Source organism: Aquarana catesbeiana, linkage group LG03, assembly GCF_042186555.1.
Source record: "Aquarana catesbeiana isolate 2022-GZ linkage group LG03, ASM4218655v1, whole genome shotgun sequence".
NCBI classification, from domain to species: domain Eukaryota; kingdom Metazoa; phylum Chordata; class Amphibia; order Anura; family Ranidae; genus Aquarana; species Aquarana catesbeiana.
This window is the reverse complement of record NC_133326.1, coordinates 344015816-344039472: the sequence shown is the minus strand read 5'-3', so window position 1 is coordinate 344039472 and position 23657 is coordinate 344015816. Positions and strand designations below refer to the sequence as shown.

The window sequence follows — 23657 nt, the reverse complement described above, 5'->3', positions numbered from 1 at the left end:
AGTCCACTTGGCAACTTGTTACATGTTATACCCTAAATATGGGTGAAACATGTAACATGGTCTTAAAGGTGGACTTGAGGAAAGTGGAAAAACAACACTGGACCTTTTAGCAGTGGTGTGGCGCTTCAATTAACATTTCTGTTAAAGGTGAAGCAGAGCTTTGAAATAAAATACATGGGTAAAAAAGTCAGATAATATGTTTTCCCCATGTTCTGCCTGTGGTTCCTAGGTGAAGATGAAGTCATCATCCTTCTGGCGTGATCCTGGGGAATGCTGAGTAGCCCAAATCTCGGCTGAATAGCCCAAATCTCACTGGGAAGATTATTATAAATTTTGTTGCAGCATCTTCATGTGAGATTTGGAGCAATTAACATTCCCAGGGATCTCTTCACCAGGATGATGACTTCACCTCCTGTACTATAGAAGCCTGGGTAAATGGGAAGTATACTTTGTAACTTTTTTCCCCTACTTTTTCCTCTACCTGAGCAACATGGGAGAAGTCAAAGATCACCGGGTACAGTGTCGCCTCCTCACACCTGATTTAAACATCTAGTTGCTGTGCTACTGTGTCGCAATAACATGCATTGCACGGAAATCATGGGTTTAAATCTGGTGGTGAGGAGGCATCATATTGCCTCCTCGCCACCTGTCAAATACACTCGGATCGCTTTTCAGAGGAGCATAAGTGCCTGCTGCACTTGTGAATGAGCACTTAGTTGCAATTGCCAGTGGCACCCCTGGGGCTCCTTCACACGTAAAGCTGAGACAGAGATCTCTCAGTGAAGGGAGCTGGCGTCAGTGCACCATTCAGAGGTATAAGAGCATTATCAAAGAGAAGAAAAGACACCTCTCACTAATCCGGCGCATTAGTATGTAGATGAATGTGGCCTCAGCCAGTGCTGTTCCAGCCACGCCCCCTGACATGTTTCGCCCTGCTCACCGGGGCTTGGTCACAGAGACCAAGCCCCCGGTGAGTAGGGAGAAATACATCAGGGGGATGTGGTTAGAGTGGCGCTGGCTGAGGCCACATTCATCTACATACTAATGCACTGGGTTGGTGAGCGGTGCCTTTTCTTCTCTTTGAAGGAGTTGCCTGCTTGCAGATTTGGACAAGTTAGTTTTAGTTTCACCTTAAATCCTCTCGCATGGGAGTTTAAACACACTGCAAATTCCAGCCACAGCATATCCAATCACAATCAGCACAGCCAAGCACCAAGCAACATAATAGATAGGCAGTCAGTGGCCCAAACACTGTAGAATTCATAACAGCTGCCTGTTATTTTCTATGGGCATGCACAATTGACCCTCCTCCCCATTCTGCACTGGGCTGGAAAGTGCCCCAGCCAGGGACAGAATGTCACCAGTAAACACTCACTGTTCCTCTAGATCCCACACAATGTGAACCAAGCCTTTATGTTGTGCCTATTTGACAGCTATAGAGTATTTCAAATATGACTTGATCTGAATAGTTTGTAATGTTGCATCAAGAATTCCACAGAACATTCAAAGCCTCTATTTACTTTGGAAAACACCATGAGGCATATTTATAAAGCAGCTATGTGACTTCACAGAACATTCGCTGGTGGTGAATCAATCATTGTCATTTAAAACTTGTACACCAGGAAGATTCACCTGCAGATTCTCTGGTTCATAAATATAACCACCAAACGTTTTCCAGTGTTGAATTCACAGAAATTCATCAACAACTAATATCAGACAGACTCAACACCTTGTGGGCCTGGATTGTGGGCAATATTTTAGCTGCACTATGTGGTATTTAGTCTAGAATTAGAAGTATCAGCAACATGTATTATGCGTGTCATTAAAGAAGACCTGTCATTTTTTTAAGTATATTCACTACTTACTGTAACACAAGTAATTTTCCAATGTATTTTATTATCCTTTTGCAATAATAGTCATACTTGGCCCGACACTGTTAAGACTCCAGTTTAAGGAGTCCCTTTTCCTAATCATCCTCTCTTCCTTCTACTGTAGGCAACATGGTAGAAAAAAAAAGTGGAGGACCCGGCTTTCCTTAGCCACATAAGATATACTACAAGGGACAATAATGTAAAAAGGAAGTGTATCTTAATTTGACACTTAATACCACTCTTTTGCGCAAGAGAAAGACCAGTTTTCTAAGACTGCCCTGAAAATTGTAATTTTTGGAATTAAAACATAGAAGAAATTTGTATTAAACTATCAAATAACATATTTTAAAACTGACAGGCCCTCTTTGAATACAGAGTTATTAATGGTAAATAGTCATTATACATGATTTCCTGGTCAGTTTTCACATAATTTGTGTTAAAATAACAATACACTCTTTGTTCTCTTACCTGCATTTCAAGCATTGCATATTACATTTAAACATAATTATTCTTACTCTTATTAGAAGATATTACCTGCCATCTACCCAAAATTGACATTTTCATTTGCTATCCAAATGCATTAAATAAACCATAATATGTTTACTTTACTTTTTAAATATTATGAATCTGTTTTTCAAAGTGCTAATCCACTCCAACTTTGAAATCTCACTTGGCTTGAATGTCAGTGGGTTTATTTACTTACCAGCTTCTTATAGCACTGGGCCATCTCAGAAGAGAATTCTCCCCAAAATCCTAACCTTACTCTCTTAGTACAGCTTAGTTCATTCATCTTGAAGTTGAGCTATGTGGTCATGAAGCTCAGGACAGAAGCATGACAACATTGCTGGCTATCAAGCCAAGGAGAGAAATAGAAGGCCTTAAATCAGAATTCACAGGAGAAACATTTTCTACCAAGATCCCCTCAATGTTATAAGAAGTTGGTGTCCTCTCAAATCTGAGACATCCGTTTTAGAAAGACGTATCTTTAACAAGCTAAATAATATAATAAATGAATATAAAGCCTTTAATGACCAAGGTCTTTTAAAGAATGTGTCCTGTTTTATGCCCGGTATTACCAGTGGTAAATCCTTCTCCCACTCCCAGGGAGATACAGTCCTTCCCCAGTGGGGTCCCCTCGGCCACAGAGCCAAGCTCTGAATCCTCCGGGTCATCTATGGAGACACAAAGCATGGAGACTCCTCATGCAACTGGAATTAAGTATTATACAGCTATTTGTAGAAACAAAAAAAAACAATACATGTTGTGTATTCATTACATTTATGCTAGAACACTAATCATCATTGACAAAGAGAAAAATTAGGTGCTATGCTTAAATCTTTTTCTAAAAGCAACACTGTTGATTTCTTTCAATGAAAATACGTAGGGAATATGGCACCAGGGAATGGATATCAGATATTCCATTGGGCACCAGAAATAGATATCAGAAAACCAATTGGGCTCCAGGGAAAAGGTACCAAAGCTCCCACTAGGTACCAGGATATGAATATCAAACATATCACTGATTACCAGGGAATGGGCACCAATTGGGTACAATAGAACGATACCAAACATACTAATGAGTACCAAAGAATAGGTATCTAAAATACCCCCGAGCACTGGGGAGTAGGTACAAAACCTACTAGTAGTCACTACTGAATGGGTACCAGTATACAACTGGATATCAAAAAAGAAAAACAGGAATATATAAAATACCACTGAGCATCAGGGAATGGGTACCAAACATACCACTGGCCAGCAGGTAATGAGTACCAAACATACCACTGGTTACCAGGAGATGTGTAAATGTACTACTGGCACCAGGGAATAGGTACTAAACATACCACTGGACATCAAGAAAGGAAAACAGGAGTATATAACATACCATTAGCCACCAGGTAATGGGTACCAAACATACCACTGGGCACCAGGAAATGTGCACTAAACACACCACTGGCACCAGAGAATGGGTACCAAACATACCACTGGACTTCAACAAAGGAAACAGGAATATATAAGATACCACTGTACACCAGATAATGGATACCAAACATTCCACTGGGCACCAGGAAATGTGTACGAAACACACCACTGGCATCAAGGAATGAGTATCAAACATATCAGTGGACATCAAGAAAGGAAAACAGGAATATAAAACATACCACTACCCACCAGGTAATGGGTACCAAACATGCCACTGGGCACTAAAAAATGTGTACTAAACACACTACTGGCACTAGGGAATGGGTACCAAACATACCACTGAACACGAAGAAAGGAAAACAGGAATATATAACATACCACTGGACACCAGGTAATGGGTACCAAACATACCACTGGGCACCAGGAAATGTGTACTAAACACACCACTGGCATCAGGGAATGAGTACCAAACATACCACTGGCAACTGGGAATGTCTGCACACTACACCACCTTAATTTATTTTTTAGGTAATAGCAAGGCTTACATACACAGGTAGCAAGATGTTCTTTAGCAGCTTGATGACTGCTAATACCCACAGTGCAGATCTTTCACACAACGTTGCATCCTTGCAACTTTGTCCTGTTTTGCATGTGCATGATAACTTGGATTCACTAGGGTTGGAATAGGGCTGTTATGTTCAAATAATGCACATAAGAAAAAAAACAGGTAGATACCCGCTGCCCAAGCCCTAGGAGAGAACTATTTGTCCAACTGTTTCAAAGATAGGTTGTGGGATTAAAGAGGTCCAGACAAAAAAGTTGTTAAGTCACAAGAAATGACCAGCAGCACTTAAACTACACAAATTTGGTCGTTTGAAAATAGAACAATTTAAATTTAATCAGAAATACTGTACAGTAAAATGTATTCTAAAAAGAATCATGCAATTGATGTATGCTGATTTCTCAAATTCAGTAAATAAATATTTCCTCACAGACAGCATGAAATGTGTGATTTAATGAAAAGATTTCCAAAATTGTAGTGAAATACTTTATGTCTATTTCATACTGTTATACCTGTTTTCCCTCTTTTACCTCTTAATATGCTGAACAAAACAAATGAAGAGCTTCCATGGGGAAACTAATTAAGTTTGGTGCAAAATGCTTGGTAAAGTTCTACTTTAGTACATATTAATTTGAGGTTCAACTTGGGCAGCAGAGACTAGAATCACCACTGAATGCTCTGAAAGAGCTTTCGTCTAGGAGTTATTTGTTTTAGGTGCTTTTCTACAGCACACAAACACAGGAACTTCAGACTCCTGGAAAAACTTGTTTGGATCCTTATAACTGTAATTTTCATGATGCAGGGACTTGTCTACTTGTCATCACCTCACTGATAAACAGAGAGCAAATAATGATGTCTCTGACATATCCAACTGTCTGACAAAAAGCTGGCTAATGGAAAGTTCCAAGTGTGCATAAATGACTAATATTCTATGATATTATACAAAGAAATGGTTTTCAACCAAACCATAGATAGAACATACATTTCGCTGATCTGTCTGCAATAAATTGTTGATTATAGCTGTGGGCTATTCCTTTGTGAAGATCATGACTGCTCTTTGCACTGTAGCCAATGTATTCTTTACAAAATGACCTTTCATAGCAATAGCAAGCACCTCCAGGTGTTAGCAGATACCTTCAGCTCCGTTTCAGAGTGCCTTAAAGCCAAGAAATATGCTTTATAATGCAAAAATCGACTTCAGGTGGGAGTCAGAGCATCCTCTCATACCACGGTATTGGTTATAAAGGCTGCTCCTCTTAGTGATGGGTCAAAAGTAAAGTACAGGGGGAAGTCAAGAGCATCCTCTAATACTACTGTATTGGTTACAAAGGCTGCTCCTCTTAGGGATGGGACAAAAACTAAAGTACAGGGGAAAGTCAAGAGCATCCTCTCATACTATGTTATTGGTTACAAAGGCTGCTCCTCTTAGGGATGTTAGAAAAGTAAAGTACAGGGGGGAAGCCAAAAGCATCCGTTCATGCCACGGTAGTGATGAGACAAATGCAAAGTGCAGGAGACTAAAGCCCCAGTATAGGAAGTCCCAAGTCTCTAAGCTACTAGGGTCCACTGAAAAGTGGCTAAAATTACCTGTGGGTAGCAGAGTCCGTTTTCTGAGAATACATTGACTACAAGTACACTTTAAGCAACTAGTGTTTCACCAGAAGAAGTATGTCAGATGCATGTAAAAGCCCTCAAAATACAACACAGGGGAAAGTAATGTAGAGACAATGCTTGTAATGATCAATCAAATTCCTGCTATTACAATGCTAATAAAGGTTTAAAAATACATTTGGAGATCTGATAGTATACTATGGCCCATGCCTCCTTTTTGCTTTTACTAAACGTTCAAAGATCATCCCTATCTTTTTGAATCTTGGCTAACAAAAGGCTGATGAGGGAGTTTTGAGCAGAATAATTCAAAATATGTAACTTGAGTATAAAGGTCCTTGCTCACAGCAAGACTGTGGTATCCTGGGGTCATAAGCGAATAAAAACAGAAACACTGTGTAGAATATTCATTGTAATCAGTTAAGCACACATCTAGTCTAGTGTGATATGTACCCTGATGACAGATAGAAATGGTACTTCTGGCTGTAGAATTAATCTGAAAATAATACAATAAATAACATAGTTTAATATATTGCTATGTAAGTACTGGGTGGCTCGTATCGATTTTAATAATCTAACATAAAATAAATAACTTATTAAAAAATACCTCATAGGGAAACGTTATGAAAATTAAAGTACCTGTTATTATTCACATTAATGACATGTACAAAGGCATCTAAAAGAGGAGTCATACAAGAGGTGATCTTTTTCTTAAAGAAGACTTTAGTGAATGTTGATGCAAACAAGAGGCCTTCAAAAATATCAAAGTCCTCACCAGCAGACCAAACTCAGACCAAACTCGTACTGTAGCTAAATTAAAAAAATTCTAATAGCAATAATGTTTACTTAAACAAATAAGGCCCCTTTCAGATGGGGCGGACTCTGATCATCGGGGGGATCTCTCCGCTAATCCCCACTGAGCAGGTGGATGACAGGTTCGTGTCTGCTCCGCTATGAAGAACGGATGCGGACACATCCTGCTCTTCTCTATAGGGCGATAGGATGGAAACGGACCGCCTGTCCGTTTCCATCCGGCTGTCATCCGATTCGCCAGACTGATGGTGGCCATATCCCCATCCACCTGTTTTTAGTGGACTGGATCAGATGTCAGCGGGTGTCAGAGAACACATATCTGCTGACATCCTCCTCTCCAGATAGAACAATAGGTGGTAGGCTGGTGTAAAAGGGGTCTAAATGGTAAATGCGGCACTGCAGAAAATGATGTTTGGGGCTTTTAACAACAGTCGAAAGAGAGGTTCAGGCAAAGCTGCTGAATGGCTAGTTCTGCCTGAACATCATTCTCCTAAGCCTCCCAGTGCAGACAGCGTTACCTGTGCTGTAATACTGGTTTCTTCACCAACTGCTATAGGAAGCCCAGTTTCTCAAAAAACATGGAAACATGTAACACTTAAAGTGAACCTGTGCCCATACTGTCCACATCAAATTATTGACATATATTGAGAAGTATGTGCACATGTTTCATAGGGGTTGATTTACTAAAACTGGGGGGTGCAAAATCTGGTGCAGCTCTGTATAGAAACCAATCAGCTTCCAGCTTTTTTTGTAAAATTTTAATTGAACAAGCTGAAGTTGATCAAGCTAATTGGTTATCATGCACAGCTGCAATAGATTTTGCACTCTTAAGTTTTAGTAAATCAGCCCCACATTGTCAAGTAGTCACATCACTCTAAAACAAGCCCTCATTCACCTCTGTAACTATAAGTGTTGTGCAGAAATTAATTTCAAAGTACACAACAGAGGCACTGAAGTTTTACCTATTTTTCTAATACTTTCTATGCACCAAAATACAGGCAGCCTATCACCCCCCTAATGTAAACACACAGCAGATAATTCTAAGGTGTTAGGCTACATTCAAATGGACGGAAATGGAGGAAAAATCCCATACCCAGGAGTCACAGGTGTTCCAGACAGCCACCCGTATATATATATATATATATATATATATATATATATATATATCTGTGAACTGGTAAACACAGATCCGAGTATATATACCCGCGTAAAGGTACGGCCTTATACCCCTGGACTTAAGCAGCCTGTGTCCAAGGGTTTACATCTATACCTGTACGCATGTAAACTAACATGACTTTAGAGTCTTTGTTGTGATCTTTAAGGATCTTTTAGAATCCTTGAGAATGAATTACTTTACAGTACAAGCAGCTAGAGAGGATAGGGATAGGTTGTTTTAGAGCCCAACTCTGGGGAATTATACAAACTTTAGGTTTAAATGCTCGGTAGGTCTAGGGGAAGCTGCATTACTTACTATGTACCCTGCTTCGGCAGCTTTCAGCATGGGAGGTCCCTCAGTATCAGTGTCATCACATACAATGTAGGGCTGTTAACCATGTATTGTATGTTGAGGAAGCAGGTGTGCGACCGCATACAGCTATAGAGAGGGGTTTCATTGAATTTCAAAGTAACAGAAACTTTGAAGTACTTTGAGTTACTTTTAAAGAACTTTTGGACAACATTTGTCATGTTGTTGAATGAAATAAGAATTTTAGTATGGAAATTCATTCTACAATCTACTCATTTAAGGCCAGCTATACTCATGTTACATATTTAGATAATCACACTCAAAATATACATATATACTGTATATATATATATATATATATATATATACATACATATAGAGAGAGAATCGTTATCTAACATTCTGACCTTGTTATATCGGCATCCAAGTTACCCCTAACTAAGGTGATTTCTACCAAGCAGAGGGGATCTCTGATTGGTTGTCATTAATTACTACACTCTGCACACCATTTACTAAATCAACCCAAAAGAGAAACTACAGCTTTCAGTAAGTAAGCAGACTTTTGCAAAGATATCAATGCTTACCTGGTAATTAATTAATTTGAAAGGCATGCTTGAAAGAAGAATAAAGCACTGCATATTAATAAATGTCCTTTCAATATTAAATTACAATTCAATGTTAGCTAACACAAACATGACTCAGGTTTCTACAGAAACCCTGGATTATTTGGCAGGAACCACAATGCAAATGTAAAGCAGGCATCGTCCTCCTGCATGAAAAGTTCCATACATTGTAATTCCTTGTGTACATATTAGTGGGGTTAACAACAAGTATGTTAACTGCCCTGTCATCTCCATGGTTGCTTGTCTTACATTCCTGGGGACATTTGCACCTGGACATTGTACTAAGGACTGGCTAAACATTGATCACTGTATAAAGAAAGTAAGTGTACAGATAGCTAGTTCTCAGCTACATAAACACCATGCTGAAAAACAAGCAAATGCGGAATAATGGCTTTATACCATATTTTTTGGGCAAACCTTAGATATACTCAGGGCTTTTTTTCAGGGGGAACTTGGTGGAACTCAGTTCCACCACCTCTGGCTCAGACCCTTTGGTGCCTGCTCACCACAATCACTTGTAAACACAGAAGTCTGGTTTCTGTGTTTACAAGTGACAGCTCTGCACTGTGTGTGTAACCCCCATGAATTCTGCACACTGTATGTAATGCAATCCTGATATTTAATCCCCCTTTAAGACCCTTCTACTGTTTGTGAACTATGACCATACCCACTATTTGACGTGATTTGGAGGGTGTGTGTGGGGGGAGGGTTTTGGGGGGGTCGTGGTTGAGTTCCAGCACCTATTGTTTGAGAAAAAAAAGCCCATCAAATACAATGCCACTAGTATTCAATGAAACTGGTAATATGAGCAGGCCTAAATCCTACTGCTGCTGCAACTGGTGTTCCATCATTGTACTATCTTATTTATTAAACAAGAACAAAGTTGATATACCATTACAATTAACAGTAATAATAATAGCACCCCTCTTGAGACCAAATCCCTCTGACCCTTGTGCAGTCTCAGTTGTCCTTCTTTTCGGTTTGATGTGTACATCTCTATACAAAATGTTCTATTTTACTGCCAAAAAAAATGTATGCTGCATTTGTTATTTTGAAAGGGTAATATAAAGGAAAAATAGCGATCAAAAAAGTGCTTATGTGCTCATTCCCTGCATATTAGATCTTTGTGGTCTATGTAACATGGGCCATGGCAGGAATGTGCCTTCATACTGGGGTTGATTTATTAAAGGCAAATAGACTGTGCACTTTGCAAGTGCAGTTGCGCTCATTGTCCCCAGAGCTTAGTGAATGAGGAGAAGCTCGTCTGAATTCCATCATCCAATCATGTGCAAGCAAAAATGCTGTTTTTTTTTTCAATTTCTTAGAACCTGATTGGGTATTCTTTATGAAGTGAAAGTGGTTCTAAAGCCTTAATTTTTTTCTACCTTATTACATTCTATGCATTAAGGTTAAAAAAAACCCGTGCTGCAGAATCCTCCCCAGCGCCCCTAATACCTGAGCCCGATCTCGATCCAGAGCTGTGCACAAGAGCAGTGGTTCTCTCAGCTCTTTCCCTCCTCACTAGACAGAATGCTAGCAGAGGGAGCCATTGGTTCCTGTGAATCAAATCCTGTGATGAGGGAGTGGGGGGTGGCCTCCCTTTCTGTGTCTACAGACGCAGACCGGGTAGCTCAGGAGCCAGTTCACATGAGTGCCCCCATAGAAAGCGGCTTTCTATGGGGGTACTCGTCCAAGAAGAAGAGCCAGGAACGGCGGAGGGGGGACCCCAGAAGAAGAGGATAAGGGCTGTTCTGTGGAATACCATTGCATAGAGCAGGTAAGTATAACATATTATTTTAATTAAAAAAAAAATAAGCTTTAATATCACTTGAAGCTTCACCACATTCACTAAGGTCTGGGGAAAATGAGTGCAACTGCATTTGCAAAGGGCAGATTCTATTTGCCTTTATTAAATCAACCCCATTGCATGCTAAAGTGTGTCCCTCTTTTTCGTTTCAGAAAGTTGCCTAAACATAGTGCCCAGCAGTCAACTGACTACTATATTAGTACATGACTTACTTTCTTCTTAATTATTACCAAAATCTGTTTTTAATCTGGATGCACAAAATAAATATACTGCTAGATAAAAAAAACTGTAAGCATAATGAACAAGAGCTTTATATATATAAAAGAATGTATGTAACTATTCACTGGTTATGGCCTTTATAAGCCACAAAATCACTTTTCATCAACAAATCTCTGCAGCACAGATGAGTTATTCTAATCACATCCTATAGTCATTTGCATTGTGCGCACCTAAAGTTACAGCTTTTAATGATTTGCTTCTTCAAACTGCTATGTTTATGTTACAATAATCAGACACTGGTGTACACAGTGCGGTTGACTGTGCAGAGTATGCAATGCCCAATCAATGTGCCCGTTTTAATTAGGGGGTTGAGATCCAAATGGCACACATCCCTGCTGTATGGAGCAGAATGACAGATGCTGCATCCATAAAACTATTCCATTTTGATGAAGATTTCGTAAAGATAAAAATCATGCCACTGCACTCTGTCTTCTAGTCTGAAAAAGCAATATATATATTCATACAAGAATAGAAACACTTGTCATAACCAACGTTGGCAACTTGCATAATCATGAATGATTTGTGCCAATGGTCCGAGTAAAATCTGCATTATGCTTTATAAAAGATGTACCGTATGTGATGAATTGTACAGGGTGAAGATGAAGTAGTGTTAAATGTTGCTAGGGAGACCAAGCGAACAATTGTCTGTTAAAATATTACCGCACTAGCTAAAGCAGCTCAGCTATTCTATTCTATCTTCTCTTCTATCTTAATGGACAGAAGACTATTGCTTATTTAATGGACATGCAGATCATGCCTATGAATATATCCAATTCTAACTTCAAAAGCCTATAGACAAATATAGAAATTCCAGAGGAGCAAATCTTAGACAATTACTTGCCTGATGCCATTGTTTCCTCGTCGGGACATCGTTCTTGCCGGTGTGTGCTGCAGCTTTGCCAAAGTGACCAGCTGGCCAGGAATCCAGAGTCTGTGCTGTCTATGGAGCCTCTACCTGCAGTGGACACTGAAGATGGTGGAATATATTAAAAAGGAATGCTTCGAAACAGATGGCAGTACATAGTAACAGCGATGCAATGTATTAAAATCAGTCCAACCATACCTTCCAGCTGCCTGAGTAATGCCTTGGCTAGACATAGTCAAATGTTACGTGAAAGGGGTTAAGGTTTGCTGCAGAACGCAGAAGTCTCAAGCCTTGTGGCATTTCTTATCAGCTTTCATTTCTATATCTGTACCAATTCTCATCTATTTAAGGCTGGTATTTCAAATGCATGGGGTAGGGAAAGGAGGGGGGGGGGGGGAAGGAGGGGGGGGATTGCCAGTATCCATGGAGATATCTGTGTTGAAAAAAGGTGAACCTTGTTTACTCTATGAGCACGTCAGTAGGAATAAAAAAAAAAAAAAAAAATAGTAGAGGCTGTAAAAATCGAGAATTACACAAGAGAAGAATATTGAGGGAAGGGGCAGTCTTGCCGATAAGGTAGGTATGTAGAAAAGAGCCCAGGAGAAAATGAAAGTGCACGTGGAACGTACGCAGTCCAGAATCTGTTAAGAGATTCTTCGGAGTGACACATACTATACAGACTGTGGGAGGAAAATTAGCTAATGCCTTTATTTAAGCAAAGGAACAATTGCACAGGAAACTGTCAGCTACGAACAAAACACTCTAGAGATTCAAGTCTTTATTCTAAGATTGTCTCTGCGGTTCCTGTTCCTGAGGAAGATGCAAAAAAAAAAAAAGAAAATAATCCAGAATGGACTGTATGAAGAGCACATAACATCATGTTAATTAAAAAATATTAACATATAGGCAATCATAGCATAATAGACCCCATAGTAGAGATATGCCCTGATCAGCTGGTATTTTGGCATTAAGGCACTGATGTACACCTTAAAGATCAGTTCCAAGCAACAAGTGATACCAATTAATGAGTTGTTACTAATTCTGTTCAACAAACACTGCGGTTGCACTAAAGAATGTCATTCTATTTATTTTAAAGTGATTGTAAAGTCTTGTTTTTTTTTCTTTAAATAACAAACATGTTATACTTACCCGCCTTGTGTTTTGTACAGAGCAGCTCAGATCCTCCTCTTCTTGGGTCCCTCTTCGTTGCTACTGGCCCCTCCCTCCTGTCGAGTGCCCCCACATCAAGCAGCTTGCTAGGGGGGGCACCCGAGCCGAGTCACAGCCCCCTTTGTCCATTCAGACACAGAGCAGCTGTTCAACCCCTTCCGCTCTATCCCCTGATTAACTAACTGACTTTGATTGACAACCGTGGGAGCCAATGGCGCCGCTGCTGTGTCTCAGCTAATCAGGAGGAGAGTCCCGGATGTCCGAGGGACTCGTGGACTTTGCTGGACAGAGATGGGGCTCAGGTAAGTATTAGGGAGGTGCTGGGGAGGCTGGCATACACAGAAGGTTTTTTTATCTTAATGCATAGAATGCATTAAGATAAAAAAACCTCTGACTTTACAACACCTTTAATGCTTAAAATGTTACTAAACCCAGAACCCTGTAATCACTATATCTGGTCTCCCACAGTACACAGAACATGGAAATGCAATTATTTTAGTAAATATAAACTGAGTTTTCTCATTAGCAGTTAGAGCAGTCTTGTGACTTCTATCAGTGCCTGGCTAAAGCTTCTAGGTGGAGTTTTCATTCTACTCTGTACATCATTTCCTGGCTTTTGCAGAGGGGCGTGTAGTGCAAAAAAGGCCTATAAACGAAATGCTCTTAAACTCTCATAGACTCACCTAAACTTTGTACAATATGCTTTCAAATTGCGTCTTTTGTGCCTTGTTTTTAAGCTAAAAACATTGACGTTTTTTCTGCTCCTAGTGTGCATGGAGCCTTTGTCTGGACAGCGCCAATTGGCCATGTGCTGATCACATGCACTCTCCCAAGAAAAAAAAAAACTCTCTAGCAATACACAACCAACTGAGCATGTGCAGCCTGACTCCTAATGCTCTGTTCTATCAGGAAATGGGTTGGAGTCAGTTAAAGTGGAACTTCAGTCATTTTTTCATCTTTCCATCTATTAAATCCTCTACCCTTGTTGTTTTAACTTTGGATAGTAAAACATTTCTTTTCTGCCAGTAAATAATTTATACAGCCCACTTCCTGTTTCTTGTCTGGAAAAAAGCCTAGGCTCATGACATCCTGCACAGCTCTCTCTCTCACTCTTGTGAGAGTTTGCCAGGAAGGGAGGTGGGGTGAGTCATAAGAGGGCCAATGAGTGCTGCAGAGCTGGAGGTGTGCCTATGTGTGTCTGTGTAAATCCAGGAAGTGAACATACAGCAGCTTCAGCTGCCAACAGTTAAAATGATGAAAGCCAGAGTGGCAAAGATATTTTTATTACAAATTATATGAGCAGACTGCAGTTCCTCTTTATAGAAGGGGAGGATCGGAGAGACAGGATCGCACAGCCTTTATACACAATGCAGAGGAATAACCCCTTAGGTTCCAGAGTGAGTATAACAAGCATGCTTTACTGCATATACAGACTGATTTTACTGTTGTGGGTTTAGTAACACTGTGTATGTAGCATGCGTGTGTATGTATGTGAACTGACTACATTGTGCTAAGCCCAGCTTACCTTCTCCTGGTAGGCTGAAGTCCATCCCACACTGCAGGCTGTGTTTACTCCTCCCTCTCCCGCACGCTCTAGCTGCCGTAACCTCCTGTTGTAAAGTCAAATAAGGAACGCTGGTGGAGGGGGCAAGTGCAACGTCGTTCCCATTGGCTAAGGAGGCAGCAGAGATGTGGAGCAGCTGTACCCTCTGGCTTTTTACAGACACTGCATGGTTGGCATCCTTGGTGGTTGGGGTGTGCCCAGGCACACCCAGCACACTCCCCTGTGCTCACCTATGACAGTATATATACACCTTGTGATCCTGCCAGTTCCCCCTCTGTCTTTTTCTTTCTGACCACGCCAAGCACGATCACAGATCTGTGCTGGCTTGGTCAGTGTGCAGCTCCCTGCTTTCTATTTGAGGATACACATAGCGTACCTGTATTATGTAGTCAGTGTCCCCTGGTCAGCCTTGCCCTGTTTTGATTGACAGCTCTCTCAGCTGGTTTGTCACTACTAAAACAGCAGCATAGATGGAGAGGAAACATGCCCCCCTCGCCCAGCACCACTGTATTGATCTTTACAATGTTCGCATATGCTTTAATGTCAGGCAAACAGCTAAATACACAAATGAAAATGGGCAGCACAGTGCAGCACGGCACCCCACCCCCCAGTCCGTCCTCACAGGGTTTGACTGACTGACTGCTGCCTGTGTCTCCTGTGAGAAGAGGAAGAGAGGGCCCCGGCGCTGTCAGCGTGACAGTGCTGGCTCGAGAGAGGAGCCAGGTAAGTAATTAAAGAGGAACTGCAGTCTGCTCACATAATTTGTAATAAAAACACCTTTGCCATTCTGAAGCTTCCCCCCAACCACTTTGCATATTATTTTATATATACTGTGATTCTGTACTTGTCAAATATGCTGCAGAAATCTCCCTCCACTGAGTCTGGCTGCATCCATTTTAACCCATTTTAACTGCTGGCAGCTGAAGCTGCTGCCTGTTCACCTCCTTGATTTACACAGACACACAGAGGCATACCCCCAGCTCTGCAGCCCTGCAGGTCTCATTGGCCCTCTTATGGCTCGCCCCCCTCCCTTCCTGGCAAACTCTCACAAGAGTGAGAGAGAGAGCTGTGCAGGATGTCATAAGCCTAGGCTAATGACCAGACAAGAAACAGGAGGCGAGCTGTATAAGGTATTTACTGCCAGAAAAAACATGTTTTACTATTTAAAACAACAAGGGTAGAAGATTTATAGATGGAAAGTTGAAAAAAATGACTGAAGGTCAGTTTTAAGGATGAAGTGGGGAAGGTTTTTTTTTTTTTTTTTTTACCTTAATGCATAAAATGTGTTAAAGTGTAATTGAAAACCTCAGTGGGTACTTCTCTCAAGTAAGAGCACTAATGGGGCGTACACACGGTCGGACTTTTCAGCTACAAAAGTCCGACAGCCTGTCCGACAGACTTTCGACGGACTTTCGACGGACTTGCGGCGGACTTTCTAACGAACAGACTTGCCTACACACGATCACACAAAAGTCCGTCGAATTCTTACGTGATGACGTACACCGGACTAAAATAAGGAAGTTGATAGCCAGTAGCCAATAGCTGCCCTAGCGTGGGTTTTTGTCCGTCAGACTAGCATACAGACGAGCGGATTTTTCGACCGGACTCGAGTCCGTCGGAAAGATTTGAAGCATGTTTCAAATCTAAAGTCCGTCGGATTTGAGGCTGAAAAAGTTCGTTGAAAGTCCGGAGAAGCCCACACACGATCGGATTACCAGCCAGCTTTAGTCCGTCAGCGTCCGTTGGACTTTTGTAGATGAAAAGTCCGACCGTGTGTACGCGGCATAACTGTAATTTCTGACTTCTGTCCCATTCCTCTCCTATCAGCATGAATCACTTCTGACACGTTTTCCTGACACCAAGAGAAAAAGGGTGACAGGGGAGAGATCTCCAGCAGATTGACAGCCTCAGCTTTGTTCCTGTGTGCTGTGTAAAGGAGGTGTGTCCCTTCCCTCCAATCAGCTCTCAGAGCTCTCCTCACTGAGCTCTGCGGCGTGTGATTTCAGCTCTCCGCCCCCTTTTTTTCTGAACGCTTAGACAAGCTTTAAAATTCAGCATTTTGAATGGATGTAGAGAAGAAAAGACTGCAGATAAACAGGTACACCTTATGTAGGAGGATCTGCTTCATTTCTGTGTATCACCGGAGGTCAGTCACTTCACTGGGTATATGAAAGGGTTTACAACCACTTTAATGAAAAAAAAAAATGTTTACTTTAGAACCATGTTAAATACATCTCTCTATTACTCTGCTTTCCCCCTTTTAACATGCTTCGTGTTAGCACAAAAGCACCACAGAATATTTGGATGGGTCCTTGTGCCATTTCTCCCTCTCCTAGTCTGAGCTTTGCTGTACAAGGGCTGCAAGAGACTAACACCTGTTCAACTTCAGGTACTTATGCTGTTTGCACGAAAAAAATATACATTTATTGATGTATTAATGAATACAGAGCTGCATTATTTTTTGTGGTTTATATCTGCCCAGACCAAACTTGAACTCAGCTCTCCTAAAGCTCTTCACAGGTTAACTAGTAGTATTGTGTAACTTCCTTCCTGTTTCCTATGTCACCAATCATATTTTCCAAGGCAGTTTTGAATCTGATTAGTGGCTTTGGGAAACTTCTTAGTCTGTTATTTATTTATAATTTTTTTTTTTAAACATAAGACGTTTTGTATGTATGTAGCGATACCCCCGAAGGAGCTGCTTAACCACTTCACCCCCGGACCATGTGGCTGCCAAATGACCAGGCCACTTTTTTGGATTCGGCACTGCGTCGCTTTAACTGACAATTGCGCGGTCGTGCGACATTGCTCCCAAACAAAATTGACGTCCTTTTTTTCCCACAAATAAAGCTTTCTTTTTGGTGGTATTTTATTGTTTGCACTATAAACAAAAATAGAGAGATAATTTTGAAAAAAAAAAAGCAATATTTTTTACTTTTTGCTATAATAAATATCCCCAAAACATATATATAAAAAAATTTTTTTTCCTCAGTTTAGGCCGATACGTATTCTTCTACATATTTTTGGTAAAAAAAAAAATCGCAATAAGCGTTTATTGATTGGTTTGCACAAAAGTTATAGTGTCCACAAAATAGGGGATAGTTTAATGGCATTTTTATCAATAATTTTTTTTTTTACTAGTAATGGCGCCAATTTAGCGATTTTTATTGTGACTGTGACATGGCAGACACATCGGACAATTCTGACACATTTTTGGGACCACTGGCATTAATACAGCAATCAATGCTAAAAAATTGCATTGATTACTGTAAAAATGTCACTGGCAGTTAAGGGGTTAAACCACTAGGGGGCGGGGAAGGGGTTAAGTGTGTCCTAGGGAGTGATTCTAACTGTTTGGGGGATGGGCTAGCAGTGACACGACACTGATCGCTGCTCCCGATGAGAGGGAGCAGACGATCAGTGTCCTGTCACTAGGCAAAACGGGGAGATGCTGTGTTTACACTGGCATCTGCCCGTTCTTCATTGGGTCCGCGGGTCCCGTGGGCACGGTCACTGAGCTCACGGCAGGCACACGGCGGGAAATTCAAAGTAACGTACAGGTACGTTACTTTGCCCAGCTGTGCCATTCTGCCGACGTATATCGGCGTGAGCCAGTCTTTAGGTGATTAAGTTACTTCAGTCCATTACTCTGCCTCTCAACCCTAAGAACAGTCTCAGTCCCCTGTGGCACACCTGGCAATAGTGTGAGTGCAATGACCAATGAGAAACACACGTTATGATAAAAAACAGAAAATGTCTTTACTGCAATATTTCTGTGGTAGGATAACAGACAGTAACAATTTATATTTAAGTCATCAAATAGAGAGCAATAACTGAGATTTAAGAGCAATATCCTATATTCAAGCTGCTTTCAGGGGATTCCAAACCTGAGAATGTCCTCAAGAGCAGAGGCACACTTTAATGGTAAATAAAGCACAATATGACACTTTAAATTGGATTGTTACCTTTACTCAGGTTGGCTCTATGAGTCCGGGCAGGAGGAGAGCAGAAGAATGACCCTCTTTGTGCCAGGTCTCTCTCTCCTGTCCCCTGACACCACAGGCCCAACTTTAGGTGCACCAACGAGAGTGGCTAGATGAAGACACCAAATCTTATCTTTGCTTCAAAAGGACTAAAGCTACTAATGCCATACAGATCCGCACACACATGTTCAGGGCTCTGTATATGCATTGGGTGTGTGGGACAAAGTTAAGCCATTACTTGTTGACTGAACCACACTTCCAATCATAACTACAGGCTGACATTGGCACTGTCACACTCTGAACCAGGCTCTCAGTCAGAACTACAGGGTGGAGTTGGCATTGTCGCCTTCCAAACCACATTTCAATCAGAACTACAGGCTCACATTGGCATTGTCACCTTCTTAACCAAGCTCTCGGCCAGAACTACAGGCTGATATTGACATTGTCACCCTCTGAACCTTGCATCCAATCAAAACTACAAGCTGATGTTGGCATTGTCACACTCTGAATCACACTCCCAATCATAACTACAGGCCGATGTTGGCATTGTCACCCTCTGAACCAAGCTTCCAATCAGAACTACAGGCTGAAGTTGGCATTGTCACTCTCTGAACAAAGCTTCTGGTCAGAACTACAGGCCGGCATTGGCATTGTCACCGAGTGAACCAAGCTTCCAGTCAGAAGTAAAGGCTGATACTGGCATTCTCCACTTCTGGACCACACTACTGATCAGAACTACAGTCAGAAATCGGCATTGTCACCCTCTGAACCAATCTCCCTGTCTGAACTATAGGCCAACATTGGCATTGTCACCCCTGAATCAAGTTCTCTGTGAGAACTACAGGCTGACATTTGTATTGTCATCTTCTGAACCAAACTCCCAATAAGAGCTACAGGCTGACTTTGGCATTGTCACCCTCTGAACCAAACTTCCAATCAGAAATACAGGCTGACTTTGGCATCATTGCCTTCTGAATCAAGCTCTTAATCAGAACTACAGGCTATTGTTGGCATTGTCACCTTCTGAACCACAGTCCCAGAGTTACAGGCTGATGTTGGCATTATTAGGCTCTGAACCAGGCTCACAGTCAGAACTACAGGCTGACATTGGCATTGTCATGTTCTGAACCACACTCACAATCAGAACTATAGGCTGACTTTGGTATTGTCACCCTCTGGACCATGCTCCCAATCAGAACTACAGACTAATGCTGGTACTGTCACCCTCTAAGTCATGGCACAGAAATCCACCAATTCAATATCTCCTTTTCTTTTGCTTTGTCTCCTGTTTGATTGGCAGCAGCATGCAAAGGTCTGTGCATTCGTGGCTATATTGTGCTCACACATACCGGAAGCTGTAAGTCATAGCTGCTGAGGTTTCCTGTTAAGGTGACTGAACCCCACAAATGTATTTTCCCCGAGGGTCTGAATCCACTTTAAGAAATCCTTAGCAACCAATTAGAAATAATCTTTCACTGTTCATGCTATAGTACACTAAAATCTGATTACTCCTTGCAATACTTTCAAGCTTGGCATTGCTTCAAAGAACAACCCTGGTAAGAAGCACTTCTAAATTTAGAGTGATATCATATAATCTTATTAACATAATAACACTTGTCTCTAGTCTTTCACAGATGTATCTAGTAGACAAAATGCAACAGCTCATCAACTCTGAAGTGGAGTGACCAGATATCAAATATCCTGTCTAACTAATGTGAACAGAGAAGATACAATGAGGTCACCACATCAGAAAATTCCAACTCTCTCCAAGAAATAGCACTTACCAGTCACTTAAAAACTCAATAGTAAAATTAACTCTTTAGATCAAGGCTTAAAAAACTGACAAGAAAACATTATAAAGGCAACAAGAGCTGAAAATGATCCACGTAGCCACTAAATATAAAGCAACATATGATTATACCTGTATATTCCCAAACAATGTGAGGCAAGATATCTAAAAAAATGCTAGAGGTTTTAAGAAATATGAATAATGAAGCTTTCAATGTTCTAAATTCTACAGTAAATTGGAAGCATTTAACAAAATACTGGATTTATAGGATATCATGGTTGTAGGGAAGTGGCACTGAAAGACTAAAGCCTCGTACACACGATCAGACTCTCTGACGGGAAATGTGTGGTGACAGGCTGTTGGCGGTAAATTTGACTCTGTGTATGCTCCACCGGACAATTATTGTCGGATTTTCCACAGACAAATGTTGGTTAGCGTGTTTTCAAATTTTCCATGAACAAATGTCTGTTGTCGGATTTTCTGAGCATGTGTACACAAGTCCATCGGACAAAAGTCCAAAGTACAAACAGGCATGCTCGGAAGCAAGTTCGAGCCAGAAGCAGTCGCCGGTCGGTCTTGTAAACTAAAGTTCGTAATGGAGAATTAACATTCGTGACATGGCAAATTATAAAATCTCGAAATGCAGCGCACAATTTTCTTCTTTAATGGGATAATAATGAAGCTGCTTTGTTGGTGATACTGATGGAGTTATTGTAAACACATTTTCAAAGGCTTTTTTATTCTAGTGATATCAAGAATAATATTATTATGCTTTTTTTTTTTTTATTTGGGCAAGTTACCAGAAAACCATTATCCCGTAGTTTTTAAGATCAAAGATACAACTATGTTGGTGTCCCTTGTTAATTTTACATTTGTATTTTTTAAAATGTAACTACCTACTCCCAAATTGTCATTTGAAGTAAAACACATAGCCAAGTATTATTCTCCACAATTTTTTTATTGTGCATTAAAAAAAGAAAACAAATAAAATTAGACATGCTATCTGCCAATAGAACTTAACCAAAAATGCATTCTTTGCATCCAAAAATATAGAAAATATACCAAATCAAATTATTATTCAACCAAAAAAATTATGTCAAAGCAATAACTCCAAGGCCAATAATAAATAACACGTTATCTCCTCCGATTCCGCAACATGTCTGGTTGATGAACGGCCGTTCAGAAACGAACTGAAAAGTGCAAAATGAAAAGCAGAAAATGAAAAGCGCGAATCAACACTCACCAAACTTCTACTAACTTGAAATTAGCAGAAGGAGCCCAAAGAGTGGCGCTAAAGAGCTGAAAAACCACGTAGTACATCACTACGTTCCTAATTGTTGGCCAACATTTGTGTGGCCGTGTGTATGCAAGACAAATTTGGGCCAACGTCCTTCGGACAAAATTTCACGGTTTTGTTGGTCAACAATCCAATCGTATGTATAAGGCTTAAGACAAGGCTGAGCAACTTTCTAGGAGGTCATTCATGAAAGCAAAGAAAGGGAAGTGATATTCTAAATGAATTGTATTAAAGTGTGGTCTAAATGAAAATCAAATATTCATTTCCAAAATTCAATGTTTTCTAGCCCACTCCTCTTAATATGAATGATCTTGATGTTTATAAACTTACTTTGTGAAGACCCCTACACATTTACTTCCTTGAATTCTGTGACACATATTCACTATGCCCTGTGAATAGGCACTTCTGTGTCACAGGATTCGCAGGGCCTGCCATCTGAACTACAGAACTTCTGAGTGGAGGAGTTTTATGAGTGAGTAAAATAATCACTGTACCATGGAACATGTAGTCCTTAGAAATTGAAAGTAAACAGGTCAGGTCAGAAGCTGCAAAGTATCCAGGGAATCCAGAAAATTCTTGAAAAATAGGAGAAGATAACTAATGTGATTAGAGGATACTTGGGTGTCAACATTCCAGAAAAAAATCTATCCAACAAATTGTATCATGAGTGTATGGGACCTTCCCAGCACCAAATATAATTCAAAAACAGTTTATTACATCTTTATTTCAGAACATAAAATCATATCTCAAAAGAAACAGGGATAGGCAGCACTTACAACATGAAAATAGATGTTTAAAATAAGCTCATACTGGATTGTCAATAATAACTATTGTTTGCATTACTAGTACAATTCTGATGTTATAAAGGGAAAGTGTATGCTGTGACTATAGAACTTTAAATGACACAGAGGGTAGAAGCACATTTCTCCAGGGTGAGATTACATACAACCTGATCTCCAGGTTCACTTTCACTTTAAAAAGGAGCTCCAGTCAAATTTGTGTTTATTAAAATTCAGCAACTACAAAAACTGTAGCTGCTGACTTTTAATAAACAGACACTCATCTGTCCCATAATCCAATGTGCTCATTGGTCTTCTGTTCCTGACATCTCAACTGTGGGCTACAGCTTCACAGCCAGGTGCCCACTGCGCATGCGTGAGCCCCACATTGTGAACGGTCAAAACCTGTCAAAACCAGATACACCCACCCCCCCCCCAAAAGAGTGCCATTTCTTAAAGAGGAGGGGGGGTGGCCTTAAAGCAGAATGTCCCCTTTTGGGTGAAGCTCCACTTTAAATAGTTTGTTTGGGCCGAGCTAATGTGTGCGGACGCATGGTGTGCTGTATAAACTGTATGTAGCCTCAGCTACATATAGTATACAGCATTGTGTTTCCCAGTGTGAGGCAAGACCTTCTTCTCCCACACCCACAACAAAATAGCGTTGGTATGAGTGGCATGAATACAAAGCTTCCTCTGATTGACCAAGTCAGAGAAGCTGTGTGAAGTTGGCACCCCATGTTTGTAAAACCTGAATAAAAATATACCATTCGTTTGTGCCGCGTTTGTGCTGATTTGTGCCGCAAAAATGAGCGTTTGTGCCGGTTCGGTTTCTGAGATATTAAACATTCAATTTAATGCAAGCCCTGCCCACTTTGCACCCCATGTCCCTGAATTTTAAAAACAAACGTGCCATTTGTTTGTGCTGCGTTTGTGCTGGTTTGTGCCGCAAAAAGAAATGTTTGTGCCGCTTTGGTTGCGGAGATATAGTGCGTTATAGTTGCTGCAACCCCGCCCACATTGCACCCCATGTTCCTGAATTTTAAAAACAAACGCACCATTTGTTTGTGCCGGGTTTGTGCTGGTTTGTGCCGCAAAAATAAACGTTTGTGCAGCTTTGGTTGCGGAGATATTGTGCGTTATAGTTGCTGCAACCCCACCCACTTTGCACCCCATGTCCCTGAATTTTAAAAACAAACGTGCCATTCGTTTGTGCCGCGTTTGTGCTGGTTTGTGCCGCAAAAATAAAAGTTTGTGCCGCTTTG

At 40.8% G+C, this 23657-nt stretch overlaps 1 protein-coding gene across 1 annotated transcript in view; it reads right to left on the bottom strand.

Annotated features, from left to right (window-relative positions):
- The window catches only part of SH3TC2 (SH3 domain and tetratricopeptide repeats 2), a 190077-nt gene that overhangs the window by 106992 nt on the left and 59428 nt on the right, over positions 1-23657 (bottom strand). The window contains 2 exon segments of the mRNA XM_073620584.1: positions 2948-3043; positions 11790-11915. Coding sequence (XP_073476685.1) covers positions 2948-3043; positions 11790-11915 — 222 coding nt within the window.